At 35.0% G+C, this 17,491-nt stretch overlaps 6 protein-coding genes and 1 long non-coding RNA gene across 11 annotated transcripts; 5 read left to right on the top strand and 2 right to left on the bottom strand.

Moving 5' to 3' along the window:
- Window positions 1–1,049: 1,049 nt before the first annotated feature.
- On the top strand, window positions 1,050–3,778 carry Iqd4 (IQ-domain 4). Of its 2 annotated transcripts, NM_128198.5 has the most exons (6): window positions 1,050–1,226; window positions 1,320–1,394; window positions 1,510–1,926; window positions 2,029–2,253; window positions 2,445–2,567; window positions 2,645–3,778. In NM_128198.5, exons 2-6 carry the CDS (start codon window positions 1,326–1,328, stop codon window positions 3,392–3,394), a joined length of 1,584 nt encoding a protein of 527 aa, NP_180209.4. In that variant the 5' UTR covers window positions 1,050–1,226; window positions 1,320–1,325; the 3' UTR covers window positions 3,395–3,778. The 2 variants fall into 2 exon arrangements, with proteins under 2 accessions (NP_180209.4, NP_001325287.1); NM_001336066.1 differs by having other exon boundaries at window positions 1,050–1,394.
- Window positions 3,779–4,656: 878 nt separating this feature from the next.
- Window positions 4,657–6,275, top strand: ARD3 (acireductone dioxygenase 3). 4 transcript variants are annotated; one of them, NM_001336064.1, is made up of 7 exons: window positions 4,657–4,788; window positions 4,877–4,988; window positions 5,068–5,162; window positions 5,304–5,418; window positions 5,506–5,630; window positions 5,735–5,805; window positions 5,924–6,274. In NM_001336064.1, the coding sequence occupies exons 1-7, from the start codon at window positions 4,726–4,728 to the stop codon at window positions 5,985–5,987; spliced, it is 645 nt and encodes a 214-aa protein (NP_001324274.1). In that variant the 5' UTR covers window positions 4,657–4,725; the 3' UTR covers window positions 5,988–6,274. The 4 variants fall into 4 exon arrangements, with proteins under 4 accessions (NP_001324274.1, NP_001324275.1, NP_180208.1 ...); NM_128197.4 differs by having other exon boundaries at window positions 4,750–4,788; window positions 5,924–6,245; NM_001336063.1 differs by having other exon boundaries at window positions 4,684–4,788; window positions 5,735–6,275.
- Window positions 6,276–7,446: 1,171 nt separating this feature from the next.
- Window positions 7,447–9,220, top strand: AT2G26390 (Serine protease inhibitor (SERPIN) family protein). The gene is made up of 2 exons (NM_128196.2): window positions 7,447–7,934; window positions 8,170–9,220. Exons 1-2 carry the CDS (start codon window positions 7,554–7,556, stop codon window positions 8,956–8,958), a joined length of 1,170 nt encoding a protein of 389 aa, NP_180207.1. The 5' UTR covers window positions 7,447–7,553; the 3' UTR covers window positions 8,959–9,220.
- Window positions 9,221–9,921: 701 nt separating this feature from the next.
- AT2G26380 (Leucine-rich repeat (LRR) family protein) lies at window positions 9,922–11,557 on the top strand. The gene has a single exon (NM_128195.2). It carries the CDS (start codon window positions 9,988–9,990, stop codon window positions 11,428–11,430), a length of 1,443 nt encoding a protein of 480 aa, NP_180206.1. The 5' UTR covers window positions 9,922–9,987; the 3' UTR covers window positions 11,431–11,557.
- A 252-nt stretch (window positions 11,558–11,809) lies between these two features.
- On the bottom strand, window positions 11,810–13,480 carry AT2G26370 (MD-2-related lipid recognition domain-containing protein). The gene is made up of 4 exons (NM_128194.4): window positions 13,310–13,480; window positions 12,522–12,641; window positions 12,260–12,435; window positions 11,810–12,118 (listed from the first exon to the last, which is right to left on the bottom strand). Exons 1-4 carry the CDS (start codon window positions 13,407–13,409, stop codon window positions 11,993–11,995), a joined length of 522 nt encoding a protein of 173 aa, NP_180205.1. The 5' UTR covers window positions 13,410–13,480; the 3' UTR covers window positions 11,810–11,992.
- A 1,164-nt stretch (window positions 13,481–14,644) lies between these two features.
- Window positions 14,645–16,529, top strand: AT2G26360 (Mitochondrial substrate carrier family protein). The gene is made up of 6 exons (NM_128193.5): window positions 14,645–15,186; window positions 15,257–15,362; window positions 15,446–15,564; window positions 15,646–15,724; window positions 15,811–16,044; window positions 16,119–16,529. Exons 1-6 carry the CDS (start codon window positions 14,885–14,887, stop codon window positions 16,440–16,442), a joined length of 1,164 nt encoding a protein of 387 aa, NP_180204.2. The 5' UTR covers window positions 14,645–14,884; the 3' UTR covers window positions 16,443–16,529.
- On the bottom strand, window positions 16,510–17,337 carry AT2G26355. The gene has a single exon (NR_140673.1). It is a non-coding gene; the product is annotated as an other RNA (long non-coding RNA).
- Window positions 17,338–17,491: the final 154 nt, after the last annotated feature.

The following is a 17,491-nucleotide window of genomic DNA, read 5'->3' as shown; positions in this document are numbered from 1 at the left end:
TATGAGTGAGTTCATGGCCATAGAAGCACCTCTAACTTAGTGTGAAGAGTAGAAAGAGGAGAGAGACGACAAGTATTAAGAGGTTCGCACGTACTCTCTCTGCCGACTTCTAAATAATTAAATAGAATTAAAAGTAAGCTACACAAAGTTGTTATACGTTATAATCCTTTTTGTCTTAATAAAGATAAATAATTGTTACACGTACGTTATAATCTTGGATTCATTATGGAGTTGAAGAGTTATATCATCTTTATTTTTTTTCTCTGAAAAATTACCTTCAAAAGTCATTTTTTTTTGTAACTTTACTTTCGATATCCACAAAATACAGAGAAATCCTGTGAAGTCAAAATAACCTTCAACATAACTCTCATATATTTATTTATGAAGAGTATTTATTTATTTATTTACATACATTAGATTTTAAATTATAAGAATTTATTTTAGTCTCCTCATCGCGAGAAATTTGATTTAATATTTTATTTAGGTTTCATAATTTATAAACTTGACGATGGTGATGACATGCTATATTGCAGAGTATTTTTTATTTAAGGGGAGGTAAATGGAGGTAATGGATAAAGTTACAAAACATGGTGATTTGGTTTCCTGCCGAAAAACATTTTCCTAATTTTTTTCAAATTTTCGAATAACCCTTTGTTTATAACTGCAAAATTGGGATCTTGAACCAACTCTTTTACCTATGAATTTTTGGGTTTCTAACGTAATTATATTTGTAGCTTGACAACCAATCTCTCAAGTAGCCCCTTCTCTTCAACCAACCTATGAATTATTTAAGTTACTATGTGTTCTTCATTTTGGTTTTGGGATTTGGTTTTATAACTTATTTCTTGTTGATTAAGAAAACTCTCAACCAAACAAAATAATGGAGGGTGAGAGTGAGAATCAAACCCAGAGTGGAATGGATAAAGAGCATTAGCATCATCAAAACTTTAAACTCAATTTTCTAAATTTGTCTAACAGATAATTGTTATAAAAAAAGCTGTAATTCTAAAAACCACAACACCAGAAATATTAAAAAAAAAAAAAAAGATAAAAATAACATATAGAAAGAACAACTAAGCAGAGAATGAAAATAAAAAAAAACAACTAAAAAGAAGTTATAATTTATAACGTATCTGTCGTTAAATCTGTTGAATCGTTCTTACAAAACACAATCGTTACAAAAGTCAATTGGGTTCCCACGAATCGGTGGGGCCCATCACGACGAGGTCTCTTCACATAATCTCATCTCTTCTTATTGATTTCACATAAAGTGTTTTGTAAGAAAATGTTTCAATGAAAGATTTGTCTGAAAATTTCAGGAGAAAATGGGTAAGAACTGGTTAACATGTGTCTCCGTGGCTTGTTTATCTCCAGGGAAAGACAAAAAGAATCAAGTTGGTGTTTCGAATCTGTTCTCTAATTATTGATTATGATTATGTAACCTGATTATGAAATCAAGATTGCTAATTGTTTTGATTTTGGTCTTTTGGTTTTGCCTTGTTTATCAAGAAACCCGAGAAACCGAAGAGGAAATGGTCGTTTGGGAAACAAAAGAGTAGAGAATCTTTTGATTTCCCTCTGGAGGAGACTCCACCGGTTGACCCTTCACCTTCTTCTGTTCATCGTCCATATCCACCGCCTCCCCCGTTGCCGGATTTTGCTCCTCAGCCGTTGTTACCACCACCGTCTCCACCTCCTCCTCCTCCGGCATATACCATCAATACAAGAATCTATGGTGAGTCTAAAGAATCAAAGAATAGACAAGCTTTAGCTCTTGCATCGGCTGTTGCAGCCGAAGCAGCTGTGGTAGCTGCACATGCTGCCGCGGAGGTTATACGTCTCACGACCCCATCAACACCTCAAATTGAGGAATCAAAGGAGGAAACTGCCGCAATCAAGATCCAAAATGCGTATAGATGTTACACGGTATACAAAAAAATCACTTTTTTTTTTTTGGACAAAATACAAAAAAAATCACTAATTCCTCTTATTATGAAAGACTTAGTCTAATATTTTGAAATTTCATAGGCGAGACGCACTCTTCGTGCGCTGCGAGGAATGGCTAGACTCAAAAGTTTGCTGCAAGGAAAATACGTCAAAAGACAAATGAATGCGATGCTTAGCTCAATGCAAACTCTTACACGTTTACAAACACAGATTCAAGAGAGGAGGAATCGGTTATCTGCAGAGAACAAAACTCGTCACAGGCTGATCCAACAGAAGGGTCACCAGAAAGAAAACCATCAGAATTTGGTAAATCTCGTTACATTTTTTGTTGAATGAATGTAAAATTTATTCAACCATGTTTACAATATATGCAACCGTTCATCTAAAAATATGACAAAATTTAAAAAGAGTCATCCCATTGTTATGTGGTAAAATCTCCCTACATTTTACCACACTGGGTGAACCAAAATTCTGAACTGGAGCATATTTTGTTGTAGGTTACCGCGGGAAATTTTGATTCCAGCAATAAATCAAAGGAACAGATCGTGGCAAGGTCGGTGAATCGAAAAGAAGCTTCAGTAAGACGAGAAAGGGCATTGGCGTATGCTTACAGTCATCAGGTAAATATAAATTAAAGACAACATCATTGTGAACTTAGTCATAGTTGTTTATATATTGATGTTGGAAAATAAAACAGCAAACATGGAGAAACTCTTCAAAACTTCCACATCAGACTTTGATGGACACAAACACAACAGATTGGGGTTGGAGTTGGCTTGAGAGGTGGATGGCTTCTCGTCCGTGGGATGCTGAATCCATTGACGATCAAGTTTCCGTTAAAAGTTCTCTTAAACGCGAAAACTCGATCAAGAGTTCTCCTGCCAGATCTAAAACACAAAAGTCAGCTAGCCAAAGTTCTATTCAATGGCCTGTAAACAATGATACAAAGAGTAGAAAGATCGAGGTTACTAATCGCAGGCACAGTATCGGTGGTGGATCATCTGAAAACGCTAAAGATGATGAAAGCGTTGGTAGCTCATCCTCGCGCAGAAATTCGTTGGATAATACACAAACTGTGAAATCCAAGGTTAGTGTGGAAACAACAAGCAACGTGAGTAATGCACAAACTGTGAAACCCAAGGCTAATGTGGGAGCAAAAAGAAACTTGGATAACACGAAAACTTTGAAATCCAAGTCTAGTGTGGGAACAACAGGAAACTTGGCCAACACGGAAGCTGTGAAATCTAAGGTTAATGTCGGAACAACAAGTATGCCAAAGAAGGAGGTTGTTGCTGATAAGAAGAAACCTCCACAGATGGTATTGCCAAAGAAGAGGCTTTCATCTTCTACTTCTCTTGGGAAAACAAAGAAATTGTCGGATTCGGATAAAGCAACAACTGGTGTTGCAAATGGAGAGAAGAAGAGAAGAAATGGTGGTAGCAGTTAACCTAAAGTAATAGCCTTATCTAGACCAAGATATTGCTTTGGTGGCGGTTTGATAGATTTAGCATCTCAAATGTGAGATTTGTTTTCTATCAACGCAAATAGAAAAGAGAAAGAAAAAACAAAAAAACAAAGAGTGTATTTTGAAGACCTTATTTTGATTGTTTTCTTTGGGTGAGTACAAATGATGTATGTCTGTTTCGGTTTGGTGTTTATCTGGTGGATTATTTGTTTACATTTTTTAAAAATTTAAACCATTTATTTCGCGTTAATGTTTGAAAATAGTCGTTGAAATCGATTCAAAATGACATATGCAATGGTTACAAAAAGTAAACGAGAGTCTACGTGAACTGGAGCTGGTTTGTGACAAAGTTTGTTATCAATTTAAGAGTTTGTTAAAACCAAAAAAAAAAAACAAGACATTGTATCGGGATTGTAAAAATTTGGATTGTGGAGCTCTCAATGAATATGTACAATTGAGTCTATTGCTGGATTACGTTCTGGCCGAGACATATCAATCAATCAGACAGGTTGCTATGAATTAGTAAACTTCATGTAGTGGATCATTCTTCCTCTTTCTCTGTAATTTGTCCGTAATAACATCATCAAACTCAAGTTTCTCAAAGTTAATTTTAATTCAATTAATAACTTCGAATATCACACATATATGATTCATGCCGTTAATATTTTTCTTAGCATGGTCTTACTGAAAATAAAATTTAAATATTACTATGAAAAATTATATAAATCACAAAACTAGTTTGGTTTTCTTTTGTGTAGAAAAGATTATCGGAAATAATTTCATGTTTATTTATTTATTTTTACATCAAAATTTTAAAATAGAAACACAATTTTCCATTAAAAAAATTCATAAGATTCCAATGAGCTTCCAAAGTAATTTTTTTGGAAGCCTATATAGTCTTAGATTTTGATAATATTTATGAAAAAAAAGCTAATTCTGAAGTACACTGAAACAAATAACAAATACATGACGCTTCCATTTTTATTTTTTTCTAACATGAAGCTTCCTTACACGTAGAAAGTTAAGTACATCGAAACAAATACCAAAGACCTGAGAAAGTGGATAGAAGTCTTATTATTAAGAACAATAATTGATAAGAACAAAGCATCTTATTATTTAACAAATGCAAATAGAGTAAATAGAAGTCGTGAGACTTCGTGACGTCATCACTTCTTCGTCATCTCCTTGACACTTCGTGACGTCCTTGTCTTCTCGATAAAGGTGCCTAAGAAATGGAAAGAGTGGTTTTGTGTTCTTACTTTACATTTTTGCACACAGAAAAATGCTAGCGGTTTCCTTTTTTATCTATATAAATGGTTTCTTTCTTTCTTCATTTTGAACACAAAAGAAGAATAACCATGGGTGAAGCCGCTAAGGTAATATAAACTCTTCCTTCTTGATTTAGGATCTATTCCCATTTACTTTAGAAGTGTTTTTGCTTAGCATCAGATTGATGTTTTCTAGGATCAAACTGAAGAAGTGATTCAAGCTTGGTACTTGGATAATAAGGAAGAGGATCAGAAACTTCCTCACCACAAGGATCCTAAGGAATTTGTATCTTTGGACAAACTTGCAGGTCTGTGTGTATCTTCATTGTTGCACATACTTTTATTCTTTCACGTAGGTTAATAATGTTTTTTTTTTTTTTTGTTCAGAGCTTGGAGTACTTTGCTGGAGACTTGATGCTGATAACTATGAAACCGATGAGGAATTGAAAAGGATCCGCGAATCTCGTGGTTACTCCTACATGGTTTGTGACATTTATTTGATGCCTTTTTTTAATATCTTCCTTTGTTTGGTCTTTTTTTTTAACAAAAAATAAATCTTCGTTTGTTAGTTGATTATTAAATATTCGTTTTTGATTCGCAAACATTTGGATGTTTGGTTTTAGGACTTATGTGAGGTGTGTCCAGAGAAGCTTCCAAACTATGAAGAAAAAGTAAAGATGTTTTTTGAAGAACATTTACATATTGATGAAGAGATCCGTTACTGCCTCGCAGGAAGTGGTAGGTACTTTTATTCGCTGCTTTAGTACTTAAATAAATTCGATATGGTGCTCATTTATTTTATTTTTTCTTAAAAACAAATCAAAGGATACTTTGATGTGAGGGATCTCAATGATATTTGGATTAGAGTATGGGTAAAGAAGGGAGGTTTGATAGTCTTCCCTGCTGGAATATATCATCGCTTCACCGTGGACTCGGACAACTATATGAAGGTTCAATCTTAGCTTCTTCTAGTTATTAATTCATACTATATGAAGGTTCAAGTAATATATTTTTGGTTGCTTAGAAAATTGGAATTTTCTTATATATTGAACAGGCAATGCGTCTTTTCGTGGGTGGACCAGTGTGGACTGCTTATAATCGCCCACATGACCATCTTCCTGCAAGGTACAATGATGTCTTGTTCTCCCATATTGTCACGACAAAGCTTACTAGATCTGTAGTTATATATCTAAGCAAAGAGGCGACAAAAGTGTTTATGTATATTCAAACGGCTATTTTATAGGAAAGCGTATATGAAAAAATTCTTGAAGGTGATTGGGGACCGTAACATAGACGCTTCAGCGTAAAGAACTCTCGGGGATCAGATTTCTATAAGCTAAACATATGTTTAGATGTTGTCTTTAATTATGCTTTATTATGTTTACAACATGGAAACCGAAGACATTTTGGTTCATGTGTCTTTTGGCATTATTGTTGTGATTGTAATGTAAAGAAGAAGGAAAATGACAATATATGAAAGCAAGAAAATATATAAAACTATCGGTCACTATTAGTCTCAACCTACTGGTGTCTATGCATAATACATGATATACATCCGTTACTGTAAATAAATAAAATGATTATTTGAATTGAACACATTACTTATGGAGTATCCATAATCTCATGTTTTTAGAATTTGTACCCAATGATAAATAAAATCAAACAAAAGAATTTCTAGTCTTTTGTTATATTCTTGCCTCTTGGTGACTAAGAAATCGATACATTTAACTAAAAAAAAAAAAGATAAAAAAGAAGAAGAAGAAATCGATACATGTACACATCAAGTATATGTCTTGTTATTTTCCAGTTCATGTTTACTCCCTCTGTTCCTAAAAAAATAATGTTTTGGGTTTTTCACACAAATTAAAAAATGTAACTTTAATATTATTTTTATTACTTTTCTATTAATCTAATAATATAAATTTTACTTCTCTTTTCTCTCTATTGGTTACTAATAAAAATAATAATAATATTAACCTACAACATCAAACTTGATGAAACAAAAATAAAACTCAAAACATCAAACTTTATAGAACAGAGGGAGTATAAGATTTGGCTGCTTCAGACATTCATCTCAACCTTTTTCTCTTTCTTTTCTTTTCTTTTCACATGCACGTTAGTATATATTGTGGTGTAAAGTGTAAACTTTCGCTAGGAAATCACGTTCTCTAGCAATGATTTGGTTTTAAAAACATTGTTTTCCCCCTCTAATAAGATTATTACTCTGTTTTTTTATTTTGTTTCTCTTTGATATAAGAGTCGGAATCCACCAATCCAATTGACAGACGGTTCCAAAATATACATGTAGGAGACACCAAAGCAAGAAAGATTTATGTTCAAATGAGCTAATTAACATAGAAATATATTTTAAACTGAAAAAGATAGCTCATTGGAGTTTTATTTAAGTGCTAGAAAGTAAAGAAAAAGGAAATTTACTTTAGAGAATAGCCAAGCTATGATAGATTCCTAGATTGAGATATAAAATGATGAAAAAGAGAGTTGTTCCAAATGGCAACTCCCAGAGTTATAAAATCGATTTGGAACAATTGGTTTATGCATATGCCTTATGGGTAAAAGGATGAAAAAGAGAGTTGTTCCAAGTAAATTGACCCATAAGGCATAAATTAACCAAACTTCAAGACCTAGTTTATAGTTAATGCCAAGTACTTCCAACGAAGTCCATGATACGACTTTTCCACACGCGGTACTTTATTACTTCTAAATCATTTCGATTGAATAATTCATGTGCAGAAAATATATTTAAAACAAAAAATAGCTACTAGTATACTTGAAACAAGCTATTTCATCAATCATCACATCTGCATATTCAGAACCATTCTTATATCTTCCCGTACACCTCTTCTTGGAAAAAAATGGAGTTAGGAAAATCAATTGAGAACCAAAACAACGTCGTGGCAAGACTAGCAAAGAAAGTCATTGAAACAGATGTCGCCAATGGCTCCAATGTTGTCTTTTCACCGATGTCAATCAACGTTTTGCTCAGCCTCATCGCCGCTGGTTCTAATCCCGTCACCAAAGAAGAAATCCTCTCATTCCTCATGTCACCGTCTACGGATCACCTTAACGCGGTCTTGGCCAAGATCGCGGACGGCGGCACCGAGAGAAGTGATTTGTGCTTATCTACGGCTCACGGTGTCTGGATCGACAAGTCTTCTTATTTGAAGCCTTCCTTTAAAGAGCTTTTGGAGAATTCCTACAAGGCTTCTTGTAGTCAAGTTGACTTCGCAACCAAGGTAACTTTTTTCGTTAGGGATAAATTTTGCTTCAATTATTATGGGACCGAAACTTAGACTAATCCCTATAACATAGATATATAAAGGTGAATGTTCGTGTTATTTAAGACGTTTAATGTGGTTACGAAGGAGACGGCTATATCACATTCTCTTTTTTTATTTCTTCAATTTCTTGTGTATATATGACATCCAACTTCACTAATGATTGGTCAATTTTTATCGCTTGGTCATGAAGCCTGTTGAAGTGATTGATGAGGTAAATATATGGGCTGACGTCCACACAAATGGACTCATCAAGCAGATTCTTTCACGCGATTGTACCGATACTATCAAGGAGATCCGTAATAGCACACTTATTCTAGCAAATGCAGTGTACTTCAAAGCAGCATGGAGTAGAAAATTTGATGCAAAACTAACAAAAGATAACGATTTTCATCTTCTTGACGGTAACACGGTAAAAGTCCCCTTCATGATGAGTTATAAGGACCAATATCTAAGAGGCTATGATGGTTTCCAAGTTTTGCGCCTACCTTATGTAGAGGATAAACGTCATTTCTCCATGTACATTTATCTTCCTAATGACAAAGACGGACTAGCTGCTCTGCTTGAGAAAATAAGCACTGAACCAGGATTTCTTGATAGCCATATTCCACTTCACCGTACACCAGTCGATGCTTTGAGAATTCCGAAGTTGAACTTCTCTTTTGAGTTTAAAGCTTCAGAAGTTTTGAAAGACATGGGGCTTACTTCTCCATTTACTTCCAAAGGTAATTTAACTGAGATGGTTGATTCGCCTTCGAACGGTGATAAACTGCACGTCTCAAGCATTATTCATAAAGCTTGCATTGAGGTGGATGAAGAGGGAACCGAAGCTGCAGCGGTCTCTGTTGCCATCATGATGCCCCAATGTTTGATGCGGAACCCGGATTTTGTAGCTGACCATCCATTTCTGTTCACTGTGAGAGAAGACAATAGTGGAGTAATTTTGTTCATTGGTCAAGTTCTTGATCCTTCTAAACATTGATTGAACTATGTCGTGTGATGAGCGTTGTTCGGTTTGCAATAATGTAGGAAACCCCGTGGTCTTAGTGTGCTTTTCCATTGTGTCTCCTACTTAGCTGGAGAAAACATTATGAAATATGTTTGTTGTATTTTGTCTATATTTATGGTTTGGTGAAACTAAGTTTGCTTCTTCTTCTTTTTATTGCTTTGTGTAAGTTCTAATAGTGTACGTTCTTGTCTAGAAACCATTGTCCTCATTTTCTATCAAATGAACTACAATCCGGAGCAATTTATCTTGAAAATCTCAGCAAATAGATTACACATATTCTCTGCATTTTTATATATCCCGAATCATTTTTAAATCTATGGCATATTGGTCTTATAAACCTTTATCAAAATATGGGTTTACGTCGAATCTACCTTTTTCCGACTTTAAGGCAGACAATCTTGGTGAGAACATTGCCATCATCTACATTCTACATCATGAATTAGCGTTTTAATATTCATCTCTCCTTTCTCTTTTGCTTTATCCTCGGTTTCTTTTATTGATATTCTTTCATTTGTATATTGAACTTCTAGGCTCTAGCGGTACCTTTTAGCATTCATTTGTATATTTCTTTTCCCACATGCCAAATGTTGTCCCATTATATTAGTACCATTTAAAAGGATTATCTTACCAAAAAGTCACTACTAAGAATACTTTTTTCTACAGAGTTTATAACCTATAACGGTCAATATTAAACATCCCTCCTATAAAATACTAAATAATCTTAAATAATGTCAAAAGACCCTTTTTGTCAAAACAACCTTTTGACAAAAGATAATTGGTAGTTATTATGCTATATAGTTTTTATTTTTGTCACGTTTTATACTGTTATTTAATTATCTTTACACTGTATTAATCGTTACGCGCAAATGGATTGGTCCAAATGGGTCAACTTTGACTATTTGATATTAATTGGTGTCGAGTCTAATCTCTCTTTAGACTAATTAGCTATCAGTTTGCTAATTGCTTCTCTCAACCTCACTACAAAAAATAAAATTCACTACCATGAACTCTTGTTCTTTCCACAACTTCTTCATTTTCACCGCCGTGATCTTTCTCCGGTGTTTAAACCCCACCGCAGCAGCCACGTGTCATCCTGATGATGAGGCGGGTCTATTAGCTTTTAAATCGGGTATAACCAAAGATCCTTCAGGTATTCTAAGCACTTGGAAAAAAGGTACTGATTGCTGCTCTTGGAACGGTGTCAGTTGCCCTAACGGCAACCGTGTCGTCGTACTCACTATCCGCATAGAGTCCGACGATGCCGGAATCTTTCTCTCTGGCACAATCTCTCCGTCACTGGCCAAACTCCAGCATTTGGAAGGGGTCGTCTTTATCAATCTCAAAAACATCACAGGACCATTTCCACCATTTTTATTCAGATTACCACATCTAAAGTATGTTTACCTCGAGAATACACGTCTCTCTGGTCCTCTTCCAGCCAACATCGGCGCGCTTAACCGCTTAGATACATTAACCGTTAAAGGAAACCGGTTCATCGGTTCAATCCCGAGTTCCATATCCAATTTAACTCGGTTAAACTACCTAAATCTTGGCGGTAATCTCTTAACCGGAACAATACCGTTAGGGATTGCTAATCTCAAGCTCATTTCGAATCTTAATCTCGATGGAAACCGTCTCTCTGGAACCATCCCGGATATTTTCAAATCAATGACTAACCTTCGAATCCTCACTCTCTCACGCAACAGATTCTCCGGGAAGCTCCCTCCGTCGATTGCATCGCTCGCGCCGGTTCTTGCGTTCCTTGAGCTAGGTCAGAACAATCTCTCGGGGTCGATACCGAGCTATTTATCAAGATTCGTGGCGCTCGACACACTGGATCTCTCCAAGAACCGTTTCTCTGGAGCCGTGCCGAAGAGTTTGGCCAAGCTGACTAAAATTGCTAATATCAATCTCTCTCACAATCTTCTAACCAATCCATTCCCTGTTTTGAACGTGAAGAATTACATCTTGACTCTAGATCTGTCGTACAACAAGTTTCACATGGAAACAATCCCGGAATGGGTGACCTCAGCGTCGATCCTCGGCTCTTTGAAGTTGGCTAAATGTGGAATCAAGATGAGCTTAGACGATTGGAAAACAAGGCAAACTGATCTCTACGTTTCCATTGATCTTTCGGACAACGAGATCTCAGGGAGTCCACTGAGGTTCTTGAAGGGAGCAGAGCAACTACGGGAGTTTCGAATGTCGGGGAACAAACTCCGATTCGATTTGAGGAAGCTAAGTTTCTCGACGACGCTCGAGACGCTTGATCTATCAAGGAACTTAGTGTTCGGGAAAGTGCCGGCGAGGGTGGCCGGATTAAAGACACTTAACTTGAGTCAAAACCATCTTTGTGGGAAACTTCCGGTGACAAAGTTTCCAGAAAGTGTGTTTGCCGGCAACGACTGTCTATGCGGCTCCCCGCTAAGTCATTGTAAAGGTTAATGGATTCATTCATCGTCATGTTATATTGTTTTTGAACTTCATGTGTCACAAGTTCCATATTCTTCTTTTGTCTTTGTTTAATTTTCGTATTCTCTTTAAGTTCCTTTATTTACTGATTTTGTGTTACTGATTTTGGTATATGAATATCGCCACACAACACCTTCAAATCTTCTAATTTTTTTCTGAACTAATCAATTATAATGGAAAAGTTTCTAGAAAACAAGTGCGCTCTATACGTATAAAACAAGGTGAGACAGATTCGTGCATCGTTTATTCATGTGCAAATGTAGCTTATTATGTTGTTGTAGCTTATTTGCGATAAAAACATAGCTAGAGATTTGTTGTTGTAGCTTATTTTTAGCAAATGCGTTAGAATTTTTTTCTATATAGTTACTGAAATATAAAAAGGATGCTAGTAATTAACGAGAGAGTCGTATAAAACTATAAATTCAATATTTCTTTTATTTGTTGAACAACACGAAAAGGGAAAAAAAAATGCAAGTAATACGGGAGTGTCATATGAAGAATTGAAAACATATTTCCATAAGCCAATTGGATTTAATCAAGCAGAGACCGATGTTGTAGTTGGAGCAGGGTTATCGAACTCAACACACATTTTTAGCAGTGGCACTTCAGCGTCATCACCATATTCATCAACAAGGGATATGACAATCTTGGACTTATCCTTCTAATTAGTTTAAAGAAAGAAAAAAAAAACCGTCAGGCAAACCAAGTAAATATACTATTGTGGTTTTTAGATTGTTCGGTTTTAAAATACATTTATCAAAGTGAAACCGTTTGTCCAAAAATTAAAATAAAAAATACTTACATGAGGGAGTGACTGCAAACCAGGAACTTTGGAAAGAGTTAACACAAATTTTTCGCCAGGTTCAATAGAGCATGGATCCTCACCCATCACATCACTGAGGTCGTAATTTATTATAGTGCTATTCACATTTTCATATTTATACAACACATGTATAGTTGCTCTATAGATGATGTAGCCTGTAAACACAAATATATTTTCTTACAAGATAAGATATTGGAAACTATAAATGAAAACAATTAAAAGAATAGAAAATATTACGTACTATCATCACTTGTAAAGCCGGATATGGTAATGGTTGGCTCGTCGTAAGGCCCAACAGGGTATGGAGAGATCTCCACACGTGTGACGTTCGTAATACCGTAATTGTAGTCAATAGGTGCATCTTTAGTCGCACCGATTTAGAGCATGTTAACAATTGTAGAAGTTATCAGTAAGTCATGGCAGGTAAAAAAAAAACTTGGATCTACATCCTAATTTCTTACAAAAATAAATCCTAAATTTCTTTATTTGGAAATTTGGTATGTCAAATGATAGGGTCATAGGGGTAAGTGTTTCTTTATTTATTTATTTGTAGGATTAACAAAAGATAAATCTATTTTAAATTTCGATCAGATTTCAAATTGTTTGATCTATCTTTGAATATTGGAGGAACTCTGGACCTGCAATATTTTAGTTATAATACTCAGTTCTTGACTTATACACCACGGCTCTCGAAAACCACACTGAAGGAAAAAAAAAAGAAAAAAGTCTTCGGTGAATACTTCACAATTATTGGGTTATTTTATAGATGGGAGTACTTTCATAGTTTCATTGATCTGTTCTTTCTATATAAACGTTTTCACAGTAGCAAAATACTCTATTTCTGTTTTATGGAATTGACGACTAATGTGAGTTCCGGTTCAAGATTTATTTGGTAAAACAAAAAACAGAGATAGGAGCAAACCACAATCTATGAAATTCAGGCATATTCTTTTCATTGAATTGACTTATCAAGTAACAAGAATTGATGTTCTATATAACAATATAAGACTTAACAAAAACGATACTTACTTTTGCAGTTTTCAAAATTGTATGCGCCGGCGCCAAAAGCAGATAAGAAATAGAGTGATGATAGGAGAAGCAGAACAGGTTGGGCGTGAGATATCGCCATGGGTTATATCTTCGAAAGATAAAAAAGATTAATGCCTGTTTTGTTTTGACAAACAAGTCTGTAATACGTATGCTTAAATTCATTCATGCCTAGTATTTTATATAGTCTATATAATATAATATTCTGCTTAACTAGTGGATGATTCATCCCTATATAATAATCTTCCACGTTATACTTATTCCTATATGATATAATCCTAATTTATACGTGAGAATCTTAAAAAAATGAGTGTTGCCTGAAATCTCAATATTTCAAATATTACCACCTTTTATATACAAGGACGTGAATTCTTTTAGATAAAAAAAAATCCCAAAGATGGAGTTGTTTGACTGCGACCATGTCTGTTGGTTCGGCGTGATTTCCAAAACACAACTGTTATTAGCATCATACAAAATTTAAAACCGATCACAAACCGAAAAAACAAAAATGTATGCATAGATATACATTGCGCTTAAACCATATACTGGGGAACTAAATGGTCAACGTTAACGCAACATGGCATACAAATCTTATTTTTGAGATAAGATGAAATAGTAATAAAATAAAATAAACCATACCCGAACCACATGGTCGAAGCTAAACACAACCTGGCAAATACTTTCATTATTAGAGGTTTTTGTTTCCCCACTTTGAGATGCACCACCGGTTAAATAGGTGAATCTTTAATTTCTTCGACATGAACTCACACATGCCTGTGAATTGAAGAATTTGGTCATAGTTGGCAATACCAATGACATTTTATTTATATTTTGGTTAAAAATACAAATGACATCTAAAGTCATATTCTAAAATCTCGCTTTTAACGAAGCATATAAATATATCTGGATATTACTTTGATTCGGTCCACTAATTAAGCAAAATATTTTAATCTAATAGACTATAAAAATAGTAGGCATGAATAACATGTTTTATGATATATATATATATGATTTTGTGTTTTTTTGGATTTGTGGTTTTAGGACTTTAGGATTTTAAGATGTTTTTTTTTTTTAATATCTAGATATTTTTTAATTTGTTACTGAAATTTTTTCTTGGTTTTATTATAATATGTTTTTTAGATTTTTATTACTTATAAATTTTTCTTTTATTTTTATCTAGATATCAATATAACCAATTAAACCAATAAATTTTATGGTTGTGGATTTGAGTATATAAATTCAACTTATATAAATACATGGGTTGGGTCAAACTCGTCTATTAAAATCTCAAATCCATGTGGGTTTGGGTAAGGTTACTCATTTTGACATCTTTGGTTAAAATAGTTACCTCTAGTTTTGTTTCAGTCCCACATCTCAATTTGTTTTAACACAGTCATTTCGTCGAACACCTCATATGCGTTGTTGTTGTATACTAAATTACTAATACTTTAAACAAAGACTAACAAAAATGGCTTAATTCGATAATCAAAACCACTATTTGGATCAAACGTTGACTAATCTCACTTAAATCACTCTTCTGTTTTCCTCTAATGACGGATGAAGAACAGAGTTAGTTTTCAAGGTTTATCCACAGATCCACTGAAATCAACAATGGTGAATAAAGCTCCGAAGAGGAAACATGTATCACCTGAATCTCTCCTTCTCTCTATTCTCAATGATTTGTTGTTTCTAAATTCTCAAAAGCTTGACTCTTGTTTCCGTAGAAAATCGAATTCAGATGCGTGTAGCTTTATAGTTAGCTTAAATTTTGCAAAAGTTGGAAATTTTACTTCAAGATCCAATGAAATTGCTCCATTGATCAATGAAGCTGTTGCTAAAGGCAAGAACTTTGATACTGGGTGAGGACAAGAACCTTGTAGATACTGTTTTTCTTTAAAACATTTGTGTCTAAACTACATGTTTTGTTAGGACAAGAGTTGGATTAGATGTTGGTCATCTTCTTAAATCTGCATTAGCTGGAGGAATCTCATGTGCTTTCTCTGCTTTTTTGATGCATCCAGTGGATACTGTCAAGGTATAATGGTAATTTCATTTCAGGTTCTTCTTTTGTGTTTATGAGATTGTTCTGATTACTTACATTTGTCTTGGATCATTAAGACACAAGTTCAAGCATCAACTACATTGTCGTTTCTCGAAATATTGTCAAAGATTCCAGAGATTGGTGCTCGAGGTTTATACAAAGGCTCGATTCCGGCTGTTGTTGGTCAATTTGCTAGGTTTCATCTCTTATGCTTTGCCTTGTGGTTATTGGTTATAAGCATTATCATGATTTCATCTCTTGTTTAAACATTTTTCAGTCATGGTTTACGAACAAGTATATATGAAGCAAGTAAACTTGCGTTACCGCTCGTTGCTCCTACTCTTCTTGATATTCAAGTTAGTAATTGTAAAAAGCTCATTGCCAACTTTATTGCTACATAATGTTTCGTTCTTTGAATTTTTTTGCTTCTTGATTATTTTAGGTTCAGTCAATCGCGTCTTTTATTGGTACGGTATTGGGGACAACGTTGCGAATACCGTGTGAAGTGTTGAAACAACGGTTACAAGCCAACCAGTTTGATAACATAGTGGAAGCTACAGTTTCGACTTGGCATCAAGAAGGGCTCAAAGGACTCTTTCGTGGGACCGGTGTTACCCTTCTACGTGAGGTTCCCTTCTACGTTGCTGGCATGGGACTTTACAACCAATCAAAGAAGGTAATCATGATAGAACAGAACAATGACATGTCTTTGTGTAATTAATAAGACGTGGTTGCGATTGAGTTTCACAGGTGGTGGAGAGACAATTAGGAAGAGAGTTGGAGCCGTGGGAAGCCATCGCGGTTGGAGCCTTGTCCGGTGGTTTCACTGCAGTTTTAACAACGCCATTCGATGTGATTAAAACAAGAATGATGACGGCTCCACAAGGCGTGGAATTGTCGATGTTGATGGCTGCTTATTCAATTCTCACACATGAGGGTCCTCTTGCTTTCTACAAAGGAGCTGTTCCAAGGTTTTTCTGGACTGCTCCTCTCGGAGCCTTGAACTTAGCTGGCTATGAACTTCTTCAAAAGGCTATGATCACACCTCTGAATCAATCAGTGCATAGTGAGTAAGATTGGAAAACTAGACCAACATTTTGTGTTATAATAATTTATTTCATGTTTATGTATTCTAAATCTTGAGAAAAAAAAATATATTCTACAAAAATAACATAATTTACTTCTTTTTTTTTTTCTCAAGTGTAGTATTGTATTAAACGTAACCCGATCATACACGGGCTACACTAAAAGCCCCACGAAAAGTTTACAGAAATATTTGAGGCCCAACAAGAGCCTATCGGATAACCGCATACTGCATAAGAAAATTTGTTTGTACTCCACCTAAGCCCACGTGTCAGCAACTGGATACAACCACGACACATGCTGGATGAGTAATCGAAAGATTTCCGACATCAACCTTCGCCGTTGAGCATCGATTTCGGTGAGAAGATTATCGCCGAAATATAATCGGTCGTTGAATCCTTTGTTTGTCACCGTTGCTAAGCTAATCGAAACTCCAAAAAGAAACTAACAGCTTTAAGGCAATCATAATATGCTTCGAAAGATTCTTCTTTCCTTATGTCTCTGGAAAGATTTCTGCAAACCAAAAGCTCAAAAGAAACAAGTCGGAGAAATCCATTCTTTAAGTGACACAACACCTAAAACATCATCACCAACTCAGATCTAATGAGATTATTGAAACAAAAAAACTTAACAAACCCAAAACTGGCCGAAGACACCGTAAACAAGACGGCAAATCGCCAGACATAAGCCAGCCAACACTACTTTAGAAGCTAGTCGATGCTGGACAGGAGCCGGATAAACCGGACGGCGAGGATAGAACATGCATATGAGATCACGATCGGACTTTACCAAAAAAACAAACTCTCTCTCTCAAAAGTTTTTGAGAGAGAAGAGAGAAAGTTTTCGTCAAGGTTAATATCTCCTTTAATAATTTAATTATGGAAACACTTTGCTCGGATTTATTTTTAACATAATTTACTTAACATCATGTATTCTAAAAAACTAATCAGCTCACCCGAATCGATTGACTATTACAAAATACTGCTTAATATAGACAAATATTTGATCATAAAAATAATTAAAAAGATTATAATTAATAA

The sequence above is a fragment of the Arabidopsis thaliana genome, chromosome 2 (assembly GCF_000001735.4).
Source record: "Arabidopsis thaliana chromosome 2, partial sequence".
Classification (NCBI taxonomy): domain Eukaryota; kingdom Viridiplantae; phylum Streptophyta; class Magnoliopsida; order Brassicales; family Brassicaceae; genus Arabidopsis; species Arabidopsis thaliana.
The sequence above is the reverse complement of the archived record's forward strand: the minus strand, read 5'-3'. Positions and strand labels throughout refer to the sequence as shown.